Here is a 27,100-nt window from a genome sequence, read left to right on the forward strand (position 1 = left end):
GTCTCATGGCTTATCATCATAGCTTGGGTGATAAGGGAGCTAGAGAATAATGTGGCGGACAATATCATTCACAGATGCATGCCTTAGATTTCCACACCTTTTCCTTGAAAAAAAGAAAGAAAAGAAAGGGAAGAGAAGGGCCCACAACCCCAAGCATTGTGCGACTTGGACAAATTTTTTCCCACTATTAACCTATTTTTCTAACTAAACATTAGTTGAGGTGAGACAACAAGTAATCCATTAAGTGATGTATTGTAACAAAATATACAAATTCTTAATTTAAAAATCTATGAAAATTTGAGTCTAACTATGCTATCCAATGTAATCATGACTAATGTCTGTCCAATGTTTCATTATTTTATATTTTATACTTCCATTTGTACTTATATTTAATCTCATTTTTGTTTATACCTTACCTTAATTATTTTATATTGTAATTACATTTTTTTCGTTTTGTTTACTTTCTTTTGGTCTCGTGTATTTATCTTTTTATTTCACTAATCCTTAATGAAGTTTTTTTTTGTTTTGCATTAAATTAAACTGCATGCATCATTCTTTGCATGACCAAATTATTAAGATGTGTGAAACTTAATTATTATTTTAATGACACAAATTGGTCCTACACAAAAATAGCATGTGGATTATTCTGTGGTAAGGTTGCCCCGAGGTGATAAATCCCCTTTTAGTTAAAGATAGCAGAACCACCTAGACAAAAATTTTATTAGGCCATTTTAAGTTGAAGTATTTTGAGGATTTTACATATATAATCTAGTCACCTTAATTATGTTATGTTTAGGATAATTACCTTGGTTAGATTATTGAGAATAATAGAGAAATGTAAAAGAAAAATTTTAAACGGTATGAGACTTTTTATAATTTTCTTATAAGTTTCATTTCATCAAAGTAAAAATTTATGGTGATTGCAAGTGAATGCAACTCTTATATTGAAAATGAATCATTATAAATCTTATATATTCTTATACAAATTTTTCATATTCATTTATTATCATTTTCAAAAATAAGATTAAGGTTATGTTTAGTTTCCGAAAAATATTAAGAAAAGAAAAAAAAAATGTAAAAGAAAATGATTTTTTCATGTTTAGTTGTCCTATGAAAAATATAAAAGAAAATAAAATATAATTAAAATTAATTAAAAACTTATGTATTTATAAATTATTTAATCTTCATATTGATGAGTTAAAATGAATAAAATGAGTTTGAAGTAACAAAAAAAATAATTTATCGACTTTTAATCTATTTCTTTATTTTTTTTTTTCATTCTACGTTTCATTTGTATTTTCTTTCCTTTACATTTTTTCTGAAATTTTATGAACCAAACATACCTTAGAGTGTTTTAATCTAACATTGGTTACTTTCTTTGAGTGTCATTCTAGCCAACATACTCCTACAACATGATACTTAGTGCATTAGTTACAATATTACATGGGTTAAGGAGCACATCACTTAATCTCCTTCGCTTACGGTTAAGATTATTAAGACATCTAATCTCATTTGTTTTCATGGCTAGCTTTAGTTCCTCGATGTTAGTGTCACAGTCGGCTTAATAGAGTGCTTCCACGGATGGTGTTTTTTCCTATTTCTATTTTCTACACTTCCAACGGTTTTTTGCACTCCGGAAAATTCTCATCTTTTAATAACCTACCCCACCCCCAGTGAAGGGACTGCATATGGTAAATTAAACTGACCGTCGGTAGTACTATAGTCTTGTTTTGATGGTTTGACCCGCAAGCTTTTGATTGGTGAGGGATAAGTTCTTTTGAAAACCCAAATGTTGTGACAAGGACTAGCTCTGCTCATGGCGAGAGTCATCGATATTTCTTCAACTCTGCCATCACACTGAAACCTATAAATCCACAGCATTATGTCGACAATTTCAGCCAATTGTTAAGCCATGATGCTACATGGTGCTTAGTTTTTTTGGGCCCCACGTTGATGAGATTGTAAATGTAAGACTATACCACCAATGAGCAACACAAGTTTGTAGTGGAAGGTGGGTGTTGGGGCTGTGCCTTCAAATTTGACTCATTGGGTCATGGCTGTCATGGAATATAGAGTCGGCAGATTTGCAGACAAAATAATGGTGACCAAAGTGCATATATGCCACCGACCCCCTCACACCTTGCCCAGCTTCATTATTGTTTCCATGATTGGTGTCTTGGGTTGTACAGTAAATATGAGTTGTGTCTTTCTATTCATCATCATCCACCTCCACTCTCTGATCGTGAATTTTTTATGCTGTGCCAGAGAAGACATGTGCACCAACCCCATCAGCCTACCAAGTTTACATTAAAAACCCGGTTTCAGCTCATACATTCGTACAACAAAACATTTTGTACTTGTTTGATAATTTTTATTGCAAATAGTTTTCTATTATCTTAAATGAAAAATAGGATTTTAAATTTGAAAGTATTTTTTTGTTTTTTTGAAAAACATTACTTTTTTAAAAATAAATTCAAGATGTGTTTTCCTTTTAATTTTTTTGTAAAGTGTTTTTAGGTAACCCTACAAAGATGATGAATATTTCAAATATATATGAAATTTTATTCTTCAAAACACTTAAAAATTATTCTTAAGAATCATTCTCACAAAGTATTTTTTGATATATATATACATATATTTAAAATATTATCAAATATAATTTTTTAGTACCCAATAAAAGGATAACACTAGGAGAGACCGAGAGACATTTCGAAGTAATGATGATTGATTTTAGGTGAAGTGTGAGAGACAGGGATGAGTTTTGGTGAATGGGCATTGTGTGTCAAGTACAATGGTCATATGAGTTGGATTTTTAACGACAGATGGGGAAGAAGTGAGCTGCAGTTGATCTAAAAGCCAAGAGCTTCTATAATGTTTTAGAAAGCAAAATTTTAAAATAACTTTAAACTATTTTTTATATTTTTAATTATTTTGAAAAAATACAAAAATATCTTATATTTGTTTTAAAGATCTATACATATTTTAGAATAAATGGATCTTTAATTAATAAAAAAAATTGTAAAAGATGTTTTTATATGGAAGAAAAGTAAAAAACTATTTCCTATTCAAAGGATAGAAAAATGTTTCCTAAAGCGCCATGATGAACAATAATTGTTATTACCATTTATCAATTCCCATCATTCAATTTTGCGGAAGCAAGAAGGTTATCAAAGTATAACCAAAGATAGAAAAAAATATATGTTAAATGTGACGGAAATAGGGAGAAAATATCATCTAAATTCGAAATCTAAGCTGTGACTCGAAGTTGTTACCATATACCCCTCTTAGAAACCGATTTATGTAGCATAAAACAAAAACAATATTTTATAAAATCACATACAATAATTTATACAAATCTAATGGTATCAAAATCAAAGTATGTTAGTTAAAATTAATCTATCTACGTTCTATTTAATTTATGTGACTTGGAGTTGGATTTTGAAGATACCGTACACATTTTTACGCAAACTTCATGGTAATTGGTAAGTTACACTCGTTTAACTAGATCGCGTTTATGAGACATCTGGATTGTATGAGCCGACTCACGGCAACTACCCTGTGTTAACTCGGACCCATGAGAGAGAAAACGACGTCGTCGCCTTCTTTGGAACGTAATCCCGTTGGTTAGTCTACGGTGAAGGGTCCAGAGGAGAACCGATCTAATGGAAATGTTTGTGGTCAACAGTCGAAATCACCGTATGATGTGCGATCCCTGCATCATCCAACGGCTTGGAACTGGCTTGCATGATCATAATGATAACACTCCCTGTCTACCTCTTTTACACCCTAGAAGCCTGGGCATCCCGATTTTGAAACGGATACTGACGCTGGATTCATCGGACACAAGATCGATTAAAGAGAGCGACGGCAGCGGCCTCCAGTCAGCAAATCACAGACCTCCATCGCAGATAATCTCGTGATGCTTGGTGGTTTTCAGATCTGCTGCCGGAACCGGAGGAGCATGGTGAATGGAACATCGTAGAAGCAGGCGAGCGGTGATGAGAGACCGAGACCATAGGACTGCGATGCAGAGGTTCCGTCAGGGGGCGATCTCGGCTGTTGGATCGGTGAAGATTAAGCTTCTGATCTGCAGCTGCATCGCTTTCTCGGTGTTCGCGCTCGTCAGCCGCACCGCGGATTCTATGCGATGGAGTCGTCGTACTGATACCCTCGATATCTACCCTGTTTCAAGGTCCTATGCTCTCTTTTTAGTGTCTATTTTATTAATCACTTTTATATTTTGAAAATTTAAGCGAATTTTTTCCTTTCCTTTTTGAATGCGAGGCTTGGTCACTTGGTGCACAAACACTTTTGGAAACTTAGTTTTGATTTGCAGTTAAGTCTATTGGTTTGAATTTTCCATACCTCTCATTTTGGAGGTGATTGGGGAGGTCTTGTCGAGGAAATATAGGAAAATCTAGGAATGATTTTACAAGTATATTTTTGGATTTGCGGAATAGTCTCCTTTGCTGGGAAAAATACATAGATAAATAAACTGAGGAGGATGAGATAGTAGTACACAAAATTTGAAAGAAGGATGTGATCGTTTTGAAAGGGCAGAATTTGATAAGATGGCGTATTGTGGCAGGATAGTGGAAGAAAATGGCTAAATGCCCCAAACCTAAGGAGAACTCAACAAATTTACATTCATTTTAACTAAACATTTTCATGTTGACCTGTGTGAGTAAAGGTTTTTGCGATTTAAAGGTTTATTACTCAAACTAGTAAGCTTTGAAGAACAGTAAGTAGGTAGATTTAACAGGCACTATTATTTTGCTTGAAATTAGTAACCATATTTATCCTTATTAAGGTCAATTTCACTTTTTCCTGGACTCTTATGCTGCATGTCATATTTTTGCGTGCAGGAGGGGTTATAATATTGTGATTAACACTTGGAAGAGAAATGATCTTTTGAAGCAGTCCGTCTCCCACTATGCATCGTGTTCTGGGCTTGATTCTATACATATTGTGTGGAGTGAGCCTGATCCTCCATCAGAATCTTTCATTAAATTTCTGCACCATGTTGTGCATTCTAATTCCAGAGATGGTCGAAAAATCGTATTGAAATTTGATATCAATAAGGAAGACAGCCTGAACAACAGATTCAAAGAAATTAAGGATTTGAAGACAGATGCTGTCTTTTCGATTGATGATGATATTATATTTCCTTGTTCTTCCGTAGAATTTGCTTTCAATGTCTGGCAGAGTGCACCAGACACAATGGTAGGATTTGTTCCCCGTATGCATTGGATTGATCAATCGGTATGTCTTATCTCTCTCTGCTTTTTTGGTTCTTTTTAGTCTTACTATAATTCCTTCTTTCTGAAAGTCCATCAGTATATAACTTTTGTGCTTATCCTTGGTTTCATGGTCTGAAAAATTTATAGTACTTGTATTCTTGTTGAATTCTAAGCTTTTGTTCAGCATACCCTGTAGCTAGGTGAAGAATCATTTTTCATAAAAACAAAATGCATTAGAACCATCATATTTATATCCTCCATGACAACTCAGTTAATATGCCTTGGAAGATTCAGAAATTTGCAACATTTGATCCTAGCTTGTCTGAAAACATAAGGATGTCTAACCAACCTCATGGGCATGTGAGCAGACATCCTAAATAGTTTATTTAAACACCCAACAAACACCTCCCTCTGGCATAAGGTCCTTGATAATAATTCTGGAATGCTATCAGAAATTAATGATTCTGGAATCTCTTTCCACTTTCAAGCGCATATGGGAAACTAACTTGTCTAAAAACCTAAGGATGCCTAACTAAACCTATGGGCTTGTGATTAAGCATCCTAAATAATTGATTTAAATTGATTTAAATGTTTAACAAGAGCCTCTCTTTGGCATGAACCACCTCAATAATGAGTCTGCATGTGTTGAAAACTATGTTTACATTGAAATCCATAGGCCATTTTTATCTGAAGATGTGATGCAGATAAGGTTTTTCCTTTCTCTGAAAAGAGAGGAGGGAGGGAGAGAGAATCTAGTGTTATCAACCATCCTGTTGGATAGGAGGGAGATTTGGTGGTCTTGTAGAAGGGGAATTGTTACAAAAACTGAGTCTATGGTGAGGGGGAGTTGGTTCTTGTTCTTTTGTGCTTGTCTCGGGATAGGAGAGGGCTTCAGAGGTATGACTTGTAGATCAACCACATTGTTGATCTTTCTAGAACCCTAGGATGCTGCTTTGCATGGAAGACTGGGTTATTTAACCAGAAACTAGATAGTTTGGATTAGGAGTATGCCACCTTATTTAATGCATTTTTGTGGGACTTCTTCCCTCTCAAGTTTTATTGGATTTAATCTTGAGGATGGTTGATTTTTCTAGTGCTGCCTTTTTTGGATTCCCTCTTTGTTACTTTCTGCTGTTTGCTTGAAGGGTATTCAATCCCTATATTTCTTTTGTCATCATTGGTGATATTTTTCATCAAAAAAAGATTCTCCCAATTATCTTTATGAGTTGTTTGCCTGCCACTGCCATATCTGAACAAGGCCTTGTAACTTGAACTCCAAAATAAGTCAATACCAAAAGTCAGGAACAGGAACCAAGTGCTAATCTAATACCTGCTAACGTCAAGTACCCTGATATTTAAGACATTGATTTGGTTAATTTAAAGTTTTGGAATGTTGATATATTGTCATACCAGTGAACTTACTTTTTTTTGTGTTTTACATTTTATTTTAAGTAATCAGATTTTTTTTTAGTAGAATATTCTATCCTCTTCCCATTTCATTATCATGTATTTTATAATTGGATCTCTGGCATGAATTACTCTACTGTCAACTTGTGAAGATGTACATTGAAGAACTTGTGACACATCATACTGAGCTTCTTGTTGTTGTAGATGGTAAATAATTGAATGATGTATTTTTTTCCAGTGATTTATGGTAAAACTTGGGACTTGGAAGTATCAGTTTGTGGGTCAAATTTGATTTTGTTGGCATGATCTTTCATATCTACAGTCCTCGGTTTTTCCATTGGATTGAAATAGGAGCCAGAAAGCCAGCTGCCTGAAAGATGTTATCTATGTCAAACATTCCTTCTATTAACTGGCAAGTTTTTATATGCAGAAAGGCAATACAGGTTCCTATGTTTATGCTGGATGGTGGTCTGTTTGGTGGACGGGTACATACAGTATGGTACTTTCGAAGGCAGCTTTTTTCCATAAAAAGTATTTCAGTCTGTATACGAATGAGATGCCAGCCTCAATCAGAGAATTTACAACCAAAAACAGGTTTCTTGTCCCCTTGATTAATCTACATAGAGCATATTGTTTACCATTTTCTTCCCTGATTGTTGAATTGCATTGCTCATGTATTCTCTTTCTCCCCTGAATATTGGTATTGGTCCACCAGGAACTGTGAAGATATTGCAATGTCATTCCTTGTTGCAAATGTGACTGGTTCTCCCCCTATATGGGTGAAAGGTAAATGATACATATGAACTAAATTGTGTACTTCTTTGATTTCTTTTTCTCATCCTGTACTTTTTGTTTATTCATTTCACTAGTGTTTTATTCCTTGCAATGCACAGAGATCATAGTTATTAATATGTTTAGGAGAAACTCATATTGACAACAAAGGCTTGAAGTTAATTGAAATGAAAGTCAGAGTGCTGCAAACTGCAAAAAAGAGATCTTGTTTAACAAAGTAATACACAATTTAACACAACAAAATCTTTATACCCTCTATAACTTGGGGCTGGCTGCATGCTCTATTTCTGCCCATGTCTTTTGTTAAATGACAGGCCATTATGTATTTTTCTTATTGCTTCGATCCACATTGTTTTTCTCTTCAACTTTGCACATGGTCTAACCATCTTAGCCAACTTTCTCTTATCTTGTCCTCAATTGATGCAGACATTAGTTTCTATGCATATTTCACACCAGTCCTCTGTATCCTGTTAACTCATCCTCTTTAAGTAATGGTGAGGAAAGCTGTACTTGTATTTAGCATTAGGTAATGGAAATTTAAGTGATAAAGTTGCGGCAGAAGAAGTATGCTCCAATGTCTGTTTGAAATTGCCTTTTCATTTCTTTTCTTAATTAAATTTATTCTGAAGATGCATCTTGACCTGCCATTGCAGGTAAGATATTTGAGATTGGTTCAACTGGAATCAGTAGCTTGGGAGGTCATACTGAAAAACGATCCCAGTGTGTGAACAGATTTGCCATGGAGTATGGACGAATGCCCTTGGTATCTACTTCCATGAAGGCTGTAGATAGCAGGAGCAGCTGGTTTTGGTGATGCTGGAGTTTCTCCTACACTCAGTTGTTGATTTTCCTCAGATTTTGTTCTGCTGGTTGGGCAATTCCAATTCTTCTTTTTCCTACTTGTATAATACTGAAGTTCTATCAAATTTACGCCATTTTGAAGATAGAAGCTGATTCAGCATTTTCATTTAGGATGATATCTTGTATTCTTTATATAGTAACTTGATGGGCAGTCGCCATTTTTGACATTTCTCATCATTGTCAGTTTAATTGAACACGCTAGGGTTTTACTTGCAGAATTCCTCTTTCATGTTTGATGCTGACTATTGTTTGCTTTTTGATACCATAGTAATACCCAAATTGTGATTAAGCATTAGTGATTTTGCGACAAAATGTTGTTGAGTGGGATGGTCAGTAGCCTTCTTTACGCACACAATAAGCTAATGTTGTGGAAATGCTTAAATGTGAGAAAAATGAGTTAACAATTTTGATCTTAGCTTGCATTTAAAAAGACAATTAAAATGGAGGGTCATAGACATAATTAACAAAAGGGGAGCAGGTATGGGAAATGAAAGAGACAGAAATGAATAGATGTAGTATACCACCATTTGGCTGTAGCATGAAATGAAGGACAAAAAATGCTCACCCAGAGAAATGGTCTAAAGCTTGAAAGTTTGGGTAATATGAGGCATCTTCACAGTTAGTTGTCTTCCTTGTTCTTTTTCCCGAAATGAACATTTTATTCCACTATGCAGTTGAGGGACTGGGGAGATGGCTAAGATCGGGGAAAATGGTTGGAGAATGGTTATGCATGCCAACAAACACCTCTGATGGACACCCACTGGAGCAGAGCATGGTTTTGATGCTCCACCATACTTGAGGTTTAATGTATGGATATTGGGATTAGAAAATTTTGAGATTATTTCAAAGCTCGAAAGAATAATTCCAAGCTACAAATTATTCTTATTTTTTCTCGCAGCAAATCCTAAGGCAAAATCTTCTTCTTCCAAAATTGTTTGTCAACAAAAAAAATGCATTTCAATTAGGATTTCAACATCTTTTATGCATTTTTTTATACGCTAATATTCTGTTTGTTCTACACGAAAATAATTTAAAGCTTATTATTTCTGTAAGTTTTGACAAATATTTGTTACAAAAAATAATTTAAAAGATGTTTATAAATAATTTAGAAGTGAAAATATTTGAAAAAAATAGAAGAAAATTAAAAAAAAAAAAAGAAATTTATGCGGTGCGGGAAGGTTCAAAATATCGGTCGAGTCCGAGCGCCTCGAACCTTTGTGCTCTGAGTCCGATACTCGATACTATCTTCAATACAAACCCAACTAAGAATTGGTTAAACTTAGTCACCTCCATTGAGATTCTAAGTGACTCGATTGAAATTAGGAGTTCAATCGTTTAAGATCTAAATATTCTTAGACTAAACCAAATTTTTTTTCCCTTTTAAATCACAACAAAAAATAACCAAAACTGAGAAATCTATAATAAAAATGAGAGATTCTCTTAAAAATAAAAAAAAATTCAAGACCCATAGCCATGAAGGATTGGTGAGAAACATCACATTCTTTCATTGATGATGATCTTTGCATGTTGGTGTTGCCTCTCCTTGCTCGATCTATGTTGTTTGGCTACTTTTGCCTCTGCAAACCGGTATCCCGTGGTGTGAATAAGTGATGTTTGAGATTGATAATTGAAGAAAAGGGCTTAATGTATTATTTTATATAAAAATGATTTGTTATTTCAAATGTTCATGTATTTGCATCATTTTACCTTTTATCTCATATGTCAACAGTAATTGGAATTAGAAATTTGAAAATTAGTATTTTATATATTAAATATGGTATGAATGACTTTAATTTAGGTAATATATTATTTTATATGGTAATGGTATTATATAAGGTGTATTATTTTATATGTTAATTTATTGTTAATAATTTAAGAAATTATTTGATTTATTATTATGTCAAAAATTTATTATTAAGTTTATTAGTTTCTTAATTCATTTAGTTATATTAAAAATAATTTTTATAATTTTTTGAACTTTTAAGTATCTTATTTTGCATATCATACTGAACCGAGATGCCGGTACTGAGTCAACGACCATTTTGAACCATGGTAAAAGGTCAGACATCAAGGAGGCATCCAAAAAAATTGTCCAACCCTACACTTTTGTTAGGATTTTTAAGATATTAGAAGAGAATAAATGTAAATAGAAAAAAGAAGGTAGATGAAAGTTGAAGTTTAAGGATATTTTGGGTTTTTAATTAAGGGGTATTTTTGTTCTAGAAACCTCATAATCCTGAGTGGATGCTGTAGGGACCCCTCCTCACACGTGGTACACATCTCCTAATGATACGTGGCACACATTCTCATCCGAATTTCCCCAAGAGTACACGTGGCGCGCTTCTCCTATTCGGACTCTCTCAAGGAGAGGTACACGACACTCACAAACATAACATCCGGACGACTGCCACAGCGCATCCGGACGACCGACATACACTATCCGGGTATGTTTGTCTGGATCATTGACTGAAGTAAGCAAGTCTTATACGTATCCACCACCTGCAGGGTGAAAGGACAAGAATGAAGTGACAACAAGTCACTTCCTATGATCACTTCCCACGATTTCTAACAGTCGCAGCAACTACCACGATCTCTGTCAGCCGCCCGTAGGGTGATGATGACCCTGCCACCACCTAGTGTCATTATGACAACACAAAATATCTCTCTACCATTAAAGAGGGAAACAAAGCTTCTAATACTATATATATGAACCTTCACACAAAGAGGAAGACAAGTTTGTTATACTTGGTAAAAGACCAACTGATTTATCTCTATCTCTCTAACCATGGCTGAAAAAACCATCGGAGGGTACGTCCGAACACCCTGTCCGGACGTCTTTTACAGGTAGTACGATTGAATCAAGAATCTATATTGGTTGAGATCGTGCGTCCATCCATTTGGCAACTACGTGGATCACCAGGGACGCGAGGCCTCAACAGATGCCACGAGTGATGCATGTATAATTTCTCGTTCACTTCTATAAGCATGGATGGTAATAATATAGGGGTAGGAAATTGAAAAGAGGAGTAGATATTTAGTTGATATTTTATCATACTTTGCATAAATATCTTATAAAATTTCAAATATAATACAAAATAAATTCAAACAATTTTTTATTTATGATAAATTATGAAAAGAAATTAAAATAATTATTGTTATCTTACAAACATTTTTATGATGTTAATATTAGTACACATTGTTAAATTCTTTTCTTTAAAAATCTAATCTTACATGGGCATTATCATTTTTCAAAATTTCATTTATAATTTTTATTTGTTATTCAATTTCTTTTGAATTTATTATTTTATTTTTATGAAAATTTTCATCTTAATCAATATTGAAATCTCCTTCCATATTTCCATAAAAATCAAATCATTGATATTTGTCTCTCATCAGCATGGTTTTAAAAACCGGACCGGACCGGCCGATCGGACCGGTCCAACCGTCGACCGGTGAACCATCCGGTTCGATCCGCTTAATGAACCGTTTTGTTATCAAACCGGCATTGAATCGTTCAAACCGACGGTTGGACCGTCGAACCAGACGACCCGTCCGGTTTTTTGCAAACCGGTCATAACTTAAAACAAGATTTTGTTTACTATATGAAAAGGCCCATTCCGGCCCAATGCTTACAACTCAACCTAATAAACCATCTTTGGTCCAAGCCACTAAGGCCTAGTCCAATGAAAAGATTAAAACACTATTATTTGGGCCATGTCTACAAGCCCAGTTTGCAGCATTCTCTATTTTAAAATTACACTTGCATTTGGGCCATGCTTTCAGGCCCAGCTTGCTGGCTTGTTTGTCTTGAAGGCAAGTTGGAAGGCATTTATAGAGCACATGGAGCACATAAAATTCTTGTGCTTCCGATGTGGGATTGGGAATGAGGCTATTAGAGCCATTTAGAGGAAAACATTGCCTTTGGACGCATGGAACTTTGATTTTATTTCAAAATTTTATCATATAAACTCTTTTAAAAAATATAAATATTTAAATTCCTGTTTATTTTTATAATAATTATAAAAAATAATATAAATTAGTTAATAGAATAATTTAAAAACAATAAAATACAAAGACAAAAGGATAAAATTAAATATTTAAAATTTTTTTATCTTAAATATATCTTCTTTCTTAAATATTACATATTTCTATTTAATAAAATTTAAAATATTAAACTTTATCATTTAATTTAATATACCAAATATAAAAATCAAACATTATTAAAATTTGTAATTTTATATATTTTTAATTTTTATAATTAATTTTAATTTTAATAATATATAAATTATATATTTATGACGTCACCGGTTCGATAGCGGTCTGACCGCCGGTCCGACCAGTGAACCGTGAACCGGTAACTTTTCCGGTTCGATCACCGGTCCGATTCTGAAAACATTGCTCATCAGTCATCACCCATGATCGCGTGTAAAGGTTCCAAACAAACGCATCCTAGCACAAGCATTGATGGCCAAACTTACACCTCATCTCAACAACCTGAGAATCCTGAAAGCTTTTAGAGTGAGAGAAAAATTACAGTAAGACTAAGAACAATTCCCGCTTCTGAGGAGACCTTGTAAGGAACAAATTAACCAAAAATCGTTCTCTCATGAAAAAACACATTCGGCCCCCAATTCATTAAAATAATAAGAACCCCTAAAATGAATTTGACCCACATATACCAGTAGTCCACAATTACGCTTGTCATATTGGACTATTAGAGCAACCATTTTCATTCCCAATCCCCAGTCATTACATTGCTACTCCTTTTAGTGCATACCAGTCATGTTTGTTGGAACAGCATTTCTTTTTCTTTTGCTGAAATCAAGAAATCAAGCAATAGATTAGGAGCAAGAAGGGCACAAGAGAGTAATCTGAATTCTCTTTCCACTATTAAGCCTTCTTCTTGTTACAGCTGGGATGGTTGGAGAGGAAAACAGGTATCCCCACCACCAGTATTCCAAAGGAAAGTGGCATAGTTGGAAACATGGTAAGGGTTTCCTGGCTCTGCTGCCATGGCTTGCAGAAATCTCTCCTCTGCTCCCCACAGATCCTTCCTTACCATCCATAAGAAGTTTGCATATTGGTTCAGTGCCTCTCCATCCTCTGGTTCCACCTCTACAGCCCTCTTGAAGCATTCCTCTGCCCTGTTAAACCCCAACCACACAAATTCATCAGCATATCACTATATATCAAACCCATGTGGCTAAAGAGCTTCTCTATCCTCCTAATTGTTTTTGAATTTGAAAAATGGGTAGCGAAAAGAGGCCAGGGTTCTAAACTGTGTCCATGGATAGATATTGGAAGAGAGTATCACTCTACATTTTATTATGACACAGAAAATATGCAGAGAATGTAAAAGGCCCTTCAAGTAAATTGAGTTAGAAGTTCACCTGTCCTGATCACGAGCGAAAAGGCGGAGGAACTGCCCGTAATTACAGAACAGAAGGGGATTATTGGGATCCTCAGATATTCTAATCTGGTACAGAAGATCTGTTCTGAAATACTCTATGTAGTCATCTGCTTCAAGTTCCACGCCAACCGGAGAGACCATCCTTTGAATAGTCTCATGATCCAGAGCCTCAGCCCCTGATTCGGCCGCCATCCTTGAAGCTTCCTCTACCACTGAGTTCCACAAGTTCACCTCCTCCATGTGGGTCAGTTCCTCGCTCCCATACTCATCAGCAACCACATTCGAACATAGGGTCATTGGCAATGGTCTAGTACTGATGCTAGTCTTCACAACCTCATTTGGAGAAGTGACTGATGATGTCTTAAGGAAAATTAAAGATTCGAAATTGGGTTGTGGTTGATTCTCTCTCTCTGTCACTGAGAAAGTCTCAGTGATCATACATGAGGTTGGAGGAATAGAAGTTTCTGCATTTTCAGTATCATCCATCAGTGAATATACTGTGAAATTCGCTAACAGAATCATCAAATACACCATGAGAGTTGGTGTTTTGGAGAACACCTGTTGAAAAAGCCATACAAAGGATGCATGCAATTCTCTATGAACCCGGCTCAGAATCCCTTGTAGATCTTCACAGTAGAGAATTTCCTTTATCTGTAAGGAGTAGCTCTGCAGCTCCCTAATTATGAATACCATCGAAGAGAAGGCCTTCTTCACGGAACAATAAACAGAATCTTCTCCTTTTGTAACACCCTCTTCCCATTGTTGCTTCCTCTTAATCATCCGCAGAGAGACAGGGATATCAAACCTAACCGCCTTTCTTTCGATGCTTGCCTGAATAATCTCATCTCTCCCTGGCCAGTTGGGCGGCTCTGGCCAAATTTCTAGCCAAGAAGGCCTCAAAGAGTCAAGCTTGGAAAAAGAAAATGATGCTGAAAACCCCATGTTGCTACTACCATCATCATCTTCATTGTACTTTGAATTTTCAAAGATTTTGGACACTGCATTCTTGTGGTCATTGTCACGGTAATCATCATGATCATCCAGTCTTGGAAAAAAACCATCATCAGAGAATTGATCTAACTTGGCACAGCAAGCTCGGATAATGGCACAGCCTTTTGAGAGTGTAAGCCTGCGAGCTACAGCTCCATCATTGATCTTAAGTCTTGTGAATGGATATAAACAAACAGTAGAACCCAATTTCTGAGAAGAAGAGATTGAATAAGGGGCAAAAGGGTGTGACTTTGGCCATCCAACCTGCACACCCATATCTTTGATAACGATCAGAACCCACTTGTCTACAGATTAAGAGAGAGTACTAGGAGTAATGGGTGATGAGAAACTGATGAAAGGAGACCCTGGGGGGGAAGGAGAAGAAGAGGAGGAAGAAGAAGAAGAATAAGGATTCAAATAGTCAAAGCCCCAGAAAGTCCGTGAATGAAACTGAAAGCTAATTTTGCTTTGAAAAAAAATATGGTGCCGAATCAGGAGAAAGTCTAGAACTAGCTTTCATTTCAAGCCTACCTGTAACCAGATCAGCCATATCCCCTAAGTCAAAATCAAAGTACACCTCTGCCTATGACTATTTCCTTCCACCTTCCTCACGCCAAATTCAATTCAGTTAAACAAAAAAGGAATTGAGTTCAAGGGAGGAGAAAAAACTCAATTAATGTATCAGATGCAATGTATTAGAACAGAAGACAAATGGAAAGATGATGATTAACCATAGTAGTCACTGCATATAGATATAGCTTCCTCTGGTTAAGGTGACAAAATGGTGGAAAAAAGAGGAGAGAGAAAGTCCTGCTATGGACACCTGCAACTGTTTGTTTCCGGAAAAATGAGATGCAGCTCGACAGATTGACCGAGCGTCCTGCATGGAAAAGTAGGATTTACCCGTGTCCAACAAAAGCATGATCACACGCGGGGACGTTGTCTTCTTGCCACGTTGCAGAAACCAAACAACATGTGGCATCTCGGTATTTATTCTTGACATTGGTTTCTTGGTATGGGTTTAGGCCTGGCAGGCTTGACCCTTGGGCTTTCTTAAACTGTTTTTTTTTTTTTTGAAGTAACATCACGTACTAAATCCAAATGTCAAATAAAAAGGCATATTAAGCCTTTTTATGTAGAAAAACTCACATGACAGTTATATAGATATTTGCATAAGCTTTTAATAAAATATATATTCGTGTGTCTAAATTTATTGATACATTTATCATATGAGTCTCTTCATTTATTTTGTAAGGAAAACTTTACTAAAATGATTTATTTGACATTCCGTTTTAGAAGAAGAGTAGCATTACTTCAGAAAAATGAAAAAAAAAAAAAAGGTTTAGGAATTAAATTGAGATGAGGAATGAGGATGATTTTTATAATTTACCCATGGAATTTTGAAGGATTTTGGTGGGAATCTGGCGGCGAATGGTGGTGCATAAAGTCAGCCCTAATGAGACTCTGGAGGGTTGGGCTGGCCTCAAACCGGGTTAGTCTAGTGGGCCAAATTTTGGACCCCTCTTCTTTAACAGATAAAAACATTGGGCTCTGAATGAGCCCAATTTGCGGGGAGTAGGTGGTAGGGTGTTCTGGACCTTAGCCATATACCATAATTTCTGTTTAGCCAAAATACAAACACACAACACCGCATTGACAAATGTTATTAAGAGTTAGAAACAATGCTGATTGATTATTGAATGAAAAAGGTTATCAGTTTCAATTTATTAATTGGATGGTTGGTATAATAACTATGATTGAAGCATAATACTAGCAACTGTTGTCGCCTCGCGTATCCGATGGTCCACGTTGCTGCTATATGGATGGACACGTGATTCTCAACACACAAGGGGTTCTTGATTCAGTGGTTGCACCTGCAAAAGGCATCCGGACAGGGTGTCCGGACGCACCCTCCGATGGTTTTATTAGCCATGGTGAGAAAGAGATATATAAATCAGTTGGCCTTTTTCTAGGTATCAAGAGGTTACCAGGAGATCCCCTTTCTTCTTCGTGCGAAGGTATATATATCTAGCTTCAGGGGTACTGTTCCTCTCATTAATGGTGAGGAGATCTTTTCTGTTGTGATGATGACAATAGGTGTTAGTAGGAGCACTATCATCCTATGAATGGCTGTCAGAGACTATGGTAGGTGATGCGGCCGTCAGAGATCGTGGGAAGCGATTATGCAGAATGATCGTGGGAAGTGACTTGCTGTCACTTCCTCTTGTCTTCTCATTCTGCAGGTGATGGGATGTGGGCCATGGCTGCTTGTTGTGATTGCGTGTAAGACTCGCTTTACTTTAATTGACCATCCAGAAGATTTATATCCGGATGGCTCATGCTGACTATCCGGATGTGTTGTGGAGACTATCCGGATGTGTACGCTCTGCCAGCGTCGTTTGCTCTTCCTTGGATAGGAGAAGATGAAACGTCGTTTGCCTTTCCTTGAGGCGGTCCGGATAGGATGTCTACACCATGCATATCCTTAGGGGAATCCGGATAATGATGGTCCGGCTGATAACACGTGCCACGCGTCACTATGAGCTGCGTGCCACGTGTTTCCCAAGGGGAGGGGTCCCTACATTGCCCCCCTTTTTAACTTGCCTATTTTGCCCAAAAAATGGGCAGGTTAAAAATAACTGGCTTTTGAAAACTGAAGAAGTCCCTTCGTCTGACTGGGCCACGTGGCGAGTGGGGGTGCGGAAGCCAAAAAGGCATTTATGACGAGCCGCCGACCCTGCGTATCCCCAGACAATATGTCGTTTCAATGATAACATGGCTGTTGGTTTGGCTTTCCGAGGGGCTGTCCTGCTATAAATAGGGTACTGTACCTCTTTTTGTATTTTTTCCTACTGCATTCTCTTGAGAGTCTTTCTTCTTACTGCTTTTTCTACGCCCTTTGCTTTTCTGAGAAAAAAACTCCGAAAGCTCTTTTGTACCAGTGCTTTTGTATCGCGACTTTGTTGGTTTGCTGCTGGTGATTTTGTATCAAGGCGGTACCCGTTCTTCTTCTTCGGTGCTGTATTTGGTACGTATCTCTTTGCTACTGCCGTTCCTTTGGTTGCGTTTGCTGGTTCTTTACACTTGCTTTCTGGCTTGCTTGGGCATTGTTTTGGACGAGTCGTTTGCAATTGTTGTTGAATGTTGGTACTTTGTTGTTGTTTGGAGGGGTTTTTGAGGGGTTTTTCTGACGGCTTTGAGTTAGGGTTTGTGTATTTTCTGATTGCTTGGTCTGAACCGTTTGCATTGTTTTTGCGTGTAGATTTTGCTTTGGCTTTGTGGTAAGAAATGGCTCCAAAAAAGACTGTTTCGTCTGTCCGGGTCAGCGAGGCTAGCGAAAAGGCGATAGACAAATTAAATGCGAAGGAGTTCCGGGAGCGATTCCTGATCCCCCATGACGTATTGATAGACCTGGTGAACGAGGAGGCGGCTATGCCTACTGAGAAAGGTGGAAAAAACGCTATCCTCTTCACAAAGGAACAATTCAGCGCGGGGCTCCGGTTCCCTCTGCCGGCGTTGTTCAAGGAATTCCTCCACTTCTCTCAAATTCCCCCTATCTTTATTCACCCCAACCTTGTCCGGGTGCTGATGGGATGCAGCATCATCAACATGTTGTACAGCCTCGACCTGACGCTACTGGAAGTGTTCTTTGTCTATTCCCTGAAGAAAGCAAAGAATGATATCTTCAGTGTGTCTGCTCACCTGCCCTCCCTTCAAATGGTGACAGAACTGCCAGATTCGACAAAGGGAAGGGCGAAGGGGCTGGTGGCAGTCTGGGGTGGATGGGCGGGGCTATCGCAGCATCCGTCGAGGCCTTTTTCTCCGAATTATACCCTAAAAATTCCGGGTAATCTTGTTTTGCGATTTTTTTTTTTTTTTTTTTTATCCAGATTTTGCTTTGCTGATTTTTTCTGATCTTTCCGGGCGGAATTCTCACCTTTTGTTGCTGACAATGCAGGTTTGGAATTGAGGGGCCACCTTGTGGATTGGGTGGAAAAGGCATCCTTCGCCTGTGTCTGCAAATTATTTGAAATAGATCCCAAGGAGAGGGCCTACAAAACATTGCTCTCGGCGCGGAATTTGACAGAGGTCGTCCGGGAGCCCCAGGAATATGTTATCAACATCCTTCCTAGGAAATTGGCAAAGGATGAGATAGTGCCTGGGGAGCATTATACAGTGAAAGAGCTCCCCCTCTATCAGGAAGCTAAAGAAGCTGACGCTGAAAGGCGGCGAAAGCTCCTGGAGGATAGAGATCAGAAAAAGACTGAAGGCACTATCCGGAAGGCTCCCGGACAGAAGCGGGGTCCGGACTCCCCTCCGAAGAAAACTTCAGGAAAAAGGGGGAAGCTGGTGAAGAAGCATGGGAAGGATGCGAAGGAACCCACTCCTCCCAAGGAGTTTCCTCCTCCACAAACTACCTATGAGGGGGAAGTAATGATAGAGGAGCCAGTAAATGCTGCTCCGCACTCTATCTCAAGCGGCCCCGGGCGCATGTCGGGGTTGAATCACTCAGGTCCCTCCTTAGTCGCGGCTGCGCGTCTAGCCAACGTGGCTGAGGAAGCTGCATCTATCAACCATCCGGGCAACCTCAATCCGGATGCAGCTGAAACGGCCCCGTTGGAGGAAGCGGGGGCAGAAAGCCAAAGTCAGCCTTCCGACGACCCGGATCGCCTGGCTATAGTCCTGGTGAAAGGGCCTCCCCTCAAGAAGCCGCGTTTGACGCGCGATCTACAGTCCGGACTCTTTGAGCGGCTTCAAGAGCGGCAGCAAGAGATTGAAATTAGCTGCGCTTCTGCCCATGACGCTCATCCGGATGGAGGCGAGGTGGAGATGGCTACTGAGACCTCAGCCGTTCCGGCAATAATTCCGGCTGAGGATGCATCCGGACCTATGTGCCCGGACGAAAATATGGGGGCTCCGATTCCGGGACACGAGCTACCCTCTCCTTCCTCATCCGAGGAGGAATCTGCTGATGATGCCGTTCCCGCTAGCCCTTTTAGCTACGCGGAGTTGGAAGCTAAGTTAAAGCAGATTACTCTTGACTGGAAAGCCATCAAGCCCTCTGCTAAGATGTTTGATATGATAGAAACGGTACGCCGTTGTCTTGTGTTTTTGCTTTTTGACTTTTTGTTGCACTGATGTGTTTGTTGTAGTATGATTTATGTTTTTGCTTTTCTTGTTTGTGTGTTAGCTGGTGAGGGGCCTCCGCAGCATGTCTCAACAACACGCTCTTTTTACTCAGCTGCTGCAGACCGCAGACTATATGAGGACCTTCTCCTCTCGGCACCAAGAGATTGAAAATCAACTGCGTCTGAGAATGGAGGAGGCTGAGGCCAGTCTATCCACCATGCGAGAGGAAAATGAAGCCCTCCGGGTGGAGTTGGCTGAGGCAAAGGGTCAAGAAGAATCAACTGCGGGCCGCCTTCATGAGGCGGAGGGTGAGGCAGCCCGGCTAAGGGATGAATTGAGTCGACTCCGGACAGAAGTTTTGAATGAAAAGAAACAGAAGGAAGACTTGCAGCTGCGTCTGGATGTGCAAAAAGAGGAACTTGAACGGGAGTTTGCTGTGGAAAGGGAGGAACTTGCAGCGGATTACCAGAGACAAGTGGATGATACATTTATCTTTGGGTATCGCTGCTGCATGAAGAAGAACGGTATAAAGCGAGATACCCCTTCAATTCCTCCAAGTGAAGAAAAGAAGCTCCATGAGAAACCTGCTCCCTGATAGTTTATCTCTTCTTGCAATTTTTCTGCTGTAATTTTTCCTTCTGTATATTTTTGTGGTCCGGATGTCTCTTTGTAATTTACATTTACTCATATCAATAAAACTTACTTCTTTCTCATTTGCACTTGTGTACACTTTCTACTGATAATACTGCTTTAAATTAAACACATTCCATGGTCTGAGTAACGGAGTGCCATCTAGCTTTTGTAAATGATAGGCTCCATTTTCATTTGCCTTAGACACTATGTAGGGTCCTTCCCAATTGGCTTGGAATTTTCCTGCGCCTACTTCAGCAGTATTTTCAAAAACTTTTCTAAGTACTAGCGTACCATTTTTGAAGTTTCTGGGCCTGACTTTTCGATTGTAATGCGCTGATGCTCTTTGTTGATAATCTGCCATCCGGATGGATGCGCTTTCTCTGACTTCGTCTGCCCAGTCCAAATTTCTTCCTAGTTCCGTGTCGGCATCTTTTTGCTTTGCTGCATCAGTCCGGATAGTAGGAAGACCTATTTCAGTGGGAATGACTGCATCCATTCCATATGTGAGGGCAAAAGGAGTATTTCCTGTTGGTCGTCCGGGTGTGGTCCGATAGGCCCACAGGACGCCGGGTAGTTCCTCCACCCACCTCCCTTTGGCTCGCTCCAGCCTTTTCTTCAAGGCATTGACTAGAGTTTTGTTTGTGGCTTCCGCCTGGCCATTGCTTTGAGGATAACGTGGCGTGGAGTATGAATTCCGGATATTCAGTTCCGAATAGAAATTCCTGAATGCAATGCTGTCAAATTGTGGACCGTTGTCAGCTATGATGATTTGGGGAATCCCATAACGGCAAACAATGTTCTTCCATACGAACTTGGTAACATCTTTATCTTTGATGCTTGCATATGCTTCAGCTTCTACCCATTTACTGAAGTAATCAGTGGCGACAAGAAGGAATTTCTTTTGGGCGGGTGCTGCTGGGAGGGGTCCCACTATGTCCATGCCCCACTGCGCGAAAGGCCATGGGCTTGAGACCGATTTTAATGCGATTGATGGTATATGTGGAATGGGAGCGTATCTTTGACATTTATCACATTTTTGGACATATGCTGCCGCGTCTTTCTTCATTGTTGGCCAATAGTATCCTTGTGAATGAGCTCTATGTGCTAGGGATCGTCCTCCCGTATGATTTCCGCATACTCCTTCATGTAACTCAGCTAACACATACTGGGCCTCTGAATGCCCAAGACAGCGAAGATAAGGCCCTGTGAAGGATCGCTTGTACAGGTGCCCCCCAATTAGGGTGAAACGGGCAGCTTGCACCCGGATTTTGTGCGCTCGTTTAGGATCTTCGGGTAAAGTTCCTGTCCGGAGATATTCTGCAATATCATGCGTCCATTCTTGATCATCCGCTTGGTCTGCTTCAATGGAGTTGCAAGTGGAATTTTCTGCGACAGAGGGATTGGCTTGTACATGGATAGGCAATAGAATGGCTTCTCTGATGGGGAGGGAAGCAGCTATACCGGCCAAGGCGTCAGCGCGCCCGTTGTCAGCTCGCTTAATTTTTTCAATTGTCCACTCGGTGAATTGCTGTAAGGTGCTTCTTACTTTGGCCAAGTATCGCGCCATGCGTGAGTCCTTAGCCTCATATTCTTTCTGGACATGCCTTACCACTAGTTGCGAGTCGCTGTAGATTCGGAGTTTGGAGACGGATAGCGCAAGAGCGAGGTCCAATCCGGACAGGATGGCCTCGTATTCTGCTTCATTGTTAGACGCGGAGAATCCCAACCGGATGGCCTGCTCCAGATGTTCCCCAGTTGGGGACTGCAATAAGAGCCCAACTCCAGAGCCTGATGAGCGTGAGGCTCCGTCAACTCGTAGAGTCCACCACTCCTGTTCACCTGATTCGTGGTGCTGGTCGGGTCTTCGTGAATATTCGAGCACGAAGTCGGCCATTACTTGGCCTTTTTTGGATAATCTGGGTTGGAATTCGATTCCAAATTCGCTCAATTCGATGGCCCATTGTAGCATTCGCCCAGTTAAATCTGGCTTGTGTAGAATGCTACGAAGGGGCTGGTCGGTCAGTACAATCACTGGGTGAGCTTGAAAATAGGGGCGGAGCTTTTGAGCAGCACTTCGAAGAGCTAAGGCTGTTAGCTCCATTTTTGAATACCTGGTTTCTACATCTGCCAAAGCTCTGCTGACATAGTAGACAGGTTTCTGCTCCTTTGGCGAAGGGCAGCGGAATAGAACGGCGCTGATTGCCCATTCTGAGACAGCTAAATACATATATAGCTTCTCCTTTGGCATGGGGCTGCTCAAGATGGGCGGATGCATAAGACAGTGTTTAATTCTTTCCAACGTGTTTTGGCAATTGTCCGTCCATCCCTGCGTTCCAGCTTTTCGTATCGCTAAGAAGAAGGGTCGCAACTCGTCAGTGAAGCGGGCTATAAAACGTCCTAACGCAACGAGCTTGCCTGTGAGGCGTTGTAACTCCTTTTTGTTCCTGGGAGGAGGTGTCTCCATGACTGCTTTGACTTGATCCGGGCTGACTTCTATGCCTCTTTGGCTGACCATAAATCCCAGAAATTTGCCAGCACTCACGCCAAAGGCACATTTGGAAGGATTTAGCTTCATGTCATACTTTCGCAAGAGGTAAAATACTTCTTGTAAATGGAGGATATGCTGCTCTCGAGTTTTGCTTTTAACCACGATATCGTCAATGTATACCTCGACCGAGCGGCCTATCAGAGGTTTGAAGATTTTAGTCATCAATCTTTGATACGTGGCGCCAGCGTTTTTGAGTCCGAATGGCATGACTTTGTAGCAATAGAGGCCGTGTGGCGTTATGAATGCTGTTTTTTCTTCGTCATCCGGAGACATGGGAATTTGGTGATAGCCGGAGAAGGCATCCAAGAAAGAGAGCATCCCTTGCCCGGAAGTGGAATCCACAATTTGATCTATCCGCGGTAAGGGAAAACTGTCTTTTGGACATGCATTATTGAGATTGGTGTAATCAACACAGACTCGCCATTTGCCCTCTTTCTTTGGTACCACTACTACATTTGCCAACCAATCCGGATAAGATACCTCTCTGATGAATCCGGCTTCCAACAATTTGTTAATTTCATCTTGGATAACTCTTTGTCTATCCGGGTGAAATCGTCTAATCTTCTGTCGAATGGGTCTGGCTGCTGGAAAGACGTTAAGCTTGTGAGAGGCGATAGAGGGATGAATTCCCTTCATATCCGAATGTGTCCATGCGAAGATGTCATGGTTACTTCGAAGGATATTCTGTATGCTCTGGGTTTCTTCTTGTGTCATGAGGGAACTGATGTTTGTGAGGTGATCATTCTCTTCTGAGATTTGGATTGTTTGTAAGGGATCTGCTACCGGGGGATCCTTGTCCACCGGACCCAATAATTGCTATTGGTCGCGCGCAATGCTAGGTTCAGGGGGAGATGCATCTTCCTGGTTAGCGACTGCTTCACGTGCTATTTGGTAGCACTGGCGAGCGGCTAACTGGCTGCCATACAAGTCAGTTTGCCCTTCATTGGTGAGGAAACTCACCATTTGATGATATGTGGAGGGGATGGCTTTCATGTAGTGAAGCCATGTGCGTCCCAAGATGATATTGAAGGGTGACAATTCTTGCACCACCGAGAATTGCACGTTGAGAGTGACTGGTCCAGCTCGAACCGGCAGTATAATGTCTCCTAAGGATGTTGTTGATGATCCGTTGAATCCAGATAAGATTCGTCCGGGGTTTTCGAGACCCGCGAGACTGTGTCCCATATGGCCAATGACTGATGCTTGTACTAGATCGGCTGAACTGCCTGGATCAACCAAGATACGTCTTACATCAAAATCTCCTATTTCTAGAGAGAGGATGAGGGCGTCGCGATGTGGCTGTAGCGTCCGGGTGGGATCTACTGGTGGGAAAATGATTGTCCCATCTATGGGGCGAGGGCCCTCTCCAGTAAGACCCGGCCGGATGGAATTAATGCGTTCGCGTATTGACGCGGCCCGCAGCAATTTCTGCCTTTTACGCCTGGAATCGTATTCCTCGTCAGACGGGCCCCCATTGATATAGTTTATCACAGCCTTGGAGGCGACTGGGGCCCTCGGGGCCTCAGAGTTATGATGCTGAGATACGTCCCTTCCTCCAGTATCTGAGCGGAGGTACTGTTTTAAATGTCCTGCTTTGATGAGCCTTTCAACTAGATACTGGAGGGATCGACACGTCTCTGTTGTATGACCATGGTCTTTGTGGAAGGCGCATTTCTTGCTGCGGTCTCTTATGGATGGGTCCGTTTCGAGGGGTCTAGGCCACCTGAAGTCGGACAACCCTTGGATCATTGGGAGAAGTTTTTCGTATGATACGGATAGGGGTGTGACGGGCGGCCTATTCGGACGACTCGGCCCGTCCTGTCTCCGGTCAACTGGTTTTGGACGGTCCGGAGGCTTGGCATGCCTGTCCGCGTTATCTCTAGAAGCCCGTCCGGCAACCAAAACTTGTTGAGTGGCTGCACGCACGTCATCTTCGAGCATTGAATATTTGTTAGCACGTCTGAACAAATCGTCCATCGTTGTGGGAGGCTTTTTTGCCAGTGATTCAAAAAATGGAGTGCCTGGACAAATGCTTCTCTTGAAGATTTGTAGGACAGCATCCATGCTGCAAACCTCTATTTGGAGTACGGCTTGGCCAAATCGTTTCACAAATTCCCTCAAGGATTCGTTGTCTCTCATTTTTATGTTCTGGAGGGTGCTGATATTCTGCTTGTGTCGAGCAGAGCACAAGTACTGTCCCACGAATGCTTCAGAGAGGTCCCTGAAATTGTCAATAGAGTTAGGAGGTAGGCGATGAAACCATGAGAGGGCCTGCCCTTGAAGGCTGGCAGGGAATACTTTGCATAATAATGCATCGTTGCCAATATCGAGCGTCATAAGCTATCAATAGTGCATGATGTGATCGAAGGGATCGTTGGTCCCATCGTATGTGGAAAACTTTGGTACGAGGAATCCTCTTGGGGGCTCGTAATGGGTGATATGAGAGCAAAAGGGCGTGGAGAGCATGTCATCCAGCCTTTTGCTGATGGAGCCAATGGGTGGCTCGTTTGGGAGGTTTCTCCCAGCTGGTCGTTCCGCTAGGTGTGAATGAACGTTCCGCATCGCTAGGGTGACCATGGGGTCACGATGCGGAGGTACGTTCTGCACCATGGGAGCGATCATAGGATCGGGGCGTGGCGCCCGGGTTGTGGCTGCTGGTGGCCTTGATCTCCCAGGCTCTTGTGGGCCTAGTCTTGCGCGCATAGAACTTGACAACTGTGATTTTCTATCACGCTGTCTTTTTGCTGAGAAATGAGTGGAATCTGAGCTTTCCTCACGGGGAGCTCGAGGCATGGGTGTGCGTGGCTCATGGGGCCTTGCGTTGTACGTTCCTGGGATAGCTCCTGTTGACCCAGGATATATTGATTCTGGCTCTGGCTTTGAGTTTGCCACCTAGCCTTTTGAGCGCTGACGACGAGGAGGTCCTGATGTTGAGGCTTGAATGCGTAACACAGCGTTTTCTTCCCTTAACCTCTCCGTCTCCTAGAGGAGAGCTTTTAGCTGTTTTTCGCTTGCCAACTGTCTTTTTTCGATGGCTTGACGCCATTCGTGATTATCTTCTTCCTCTCTACCAGATGATCGACTTTGGGAAGGTGTGGCCATCTTTGCCAGTGACTGAATCAAAATAAAAAGTAAAAGTTTCCCACAGACGGCGCCAATGTTGTCGCCTCGCGTATCCGATGGTCCACGTTGCTGCTATATGGATGGACACGTGATTCTCAACACACAAGGGGTTCTTGATTCAGTGGTTGCACCTGCAAAAGGCATCCGGACAGGGTGTCCGGACGCACCCTCCGATGGTTTTATTAGCCATGGTGAGAAAGAGATATATAAATCAGTTGGCCTTTTTCTAGGTATCAAGAGGTTACCAGGAGATCCCCTTTCTTCTTCGTGCGAAGGTATATATATCTAGCTTCAGGGGTACTGTTCCTCTCATTAATGGTGAGGAGATCTTTTCTGTTGTGATGATGACAATAGGTGTTAGTAGGAGCACTATCATCCTATGAATGGCTGTCAGAGACTATGGTAGGTGATGCGGCCGTCAGAGATCGTGGGAAGCGATTATGCAGAATGATCGTGGGAAGTGACTTGCTGTCACTTCCTCTTGTCTTCTCATTCTGCAGGTGATGGGATGTGGGCCATGGCTGCTTGTTGTGATTGCGTGTAAGACTCGCTTTACTTTAATTGACCATCCAGAAGATTTATATCCGGATGGCTCATGCTGACTATCCGGATGTGTTGTGGAGACTATCCGGATGTGTACGCTCTGCCAGCGTCGTTTGCTCTTCCTTGGATAGGAGAAGATGAAACGTCGTTTGCCTTTCCTTGAGGCGGTCCGGATAGGATGTCTACACCATGCATATCCTTAGGGGAATCCGGATAATGATGGTCCGGCTGATAACACGTGCCACGCGTCACTATGAGCTGCGTGCCACGTGTTTCCCAAGGGGAGGGGTCCCTACAGCAACGACTTTATAAATATATAATTATGTATTTATTAAAAAATAATAATTTGGAAGAAATTGAAATATACATTAAAAAAAATGAAAAATTTTAATAATATTTCATTTTTCAGCTTTGATATATATT

The 27,100-nt window shown here is 40.5% G+C and overlaps 3 protein-coding genes across 3 annotated transcripts; 2 read left to right on the forward strand and 1 right to left on the reverse strand.

The window, feature by feature from the left end:
• Nucleotides 1-3,307: 3,307 nt before the first annotated feature.
• LOC100260303 (glycosylinositol phosphorylceramide mannosyl transferase 1) lies at nt 3,308-8,518 on the forward strand. Its single transcript, XM_002267872.4, has 5 exons — nt 3,308-4,192; nt 4,866-5,262; nt 7,078-7,241; nt 7,363-7,433; nt 8,093-8,518. Exons 1-5 carry the CDS (start codon nt 3,969-3,971, stop codon nt 8,251-8,253), a joined length of 1,017 nt encoding a protein of 338 aa, XP_002267908.1. The 5' UTR covers nt 3,308-3,968; the 3' UTR covers nt 8,254-8,518.
• A 4,389-nt stretch (nt 8,519-12,907) lies between these two features.
• LOC100255315 (uncharacterized) lies at nt 12,908-15,554 on the reverse strand. The gene is made up of 2 exons (XM_010659993.3): nt 13,691-15,554; nt 12,908-13,444 (listed from the first exon to the last, which is right to left on the reverse strand). Exons 1-2 carry the CDS (start codon nt 14,974-14,976, stop codon nt 13,207-13,209), a joined length of 1,524 nt encoding a protein of 507 aa, XP_010658295.1. The 5' UTR covers nt 14,977-15,554; the 3' UTR covers nt 12,908-13,206.
• A 3,160-nt stretch (nt 15,555-18,714) lies between these two features.
• LOC104881452 (uncharacterized) lies at nt 18,715-20,543 on the forward strand. The gene is made up of 2 exons (XM_059742186.1): nt 18,715-19,791; nt 19,892-20,543. The coding sequence occupies exons 1-2, from the start codon at nt 19,135-19,137 to the stop codon at nt 20,423-20,425; spliced, it is 1,191 nt and encodes a 396-aa protein (XP_059598169.1). The 5' UTR covers nt 18,715-19,134; the 3' UTR covers nt 20,426-20,543.
• The last annotated feature ends 6,557 nt before the right edge of the window (nt 20,544-27,100 follow it).

This window comes from Vitis vinifera, chromosome 13 (genome assembly GCF_030704535.1).
Source record: "Vitis vinifera cultivar Pinot Noir 40024 chromosome 13, ASM3070453v1".
Taxonomy (NCBI): domain Eukaryota; kingdom Viridiplantae; phylum Streptophyta; class Magnoliopsida; order Vitales; family Vitaceae; genus Vitis; species Vitis vinifera.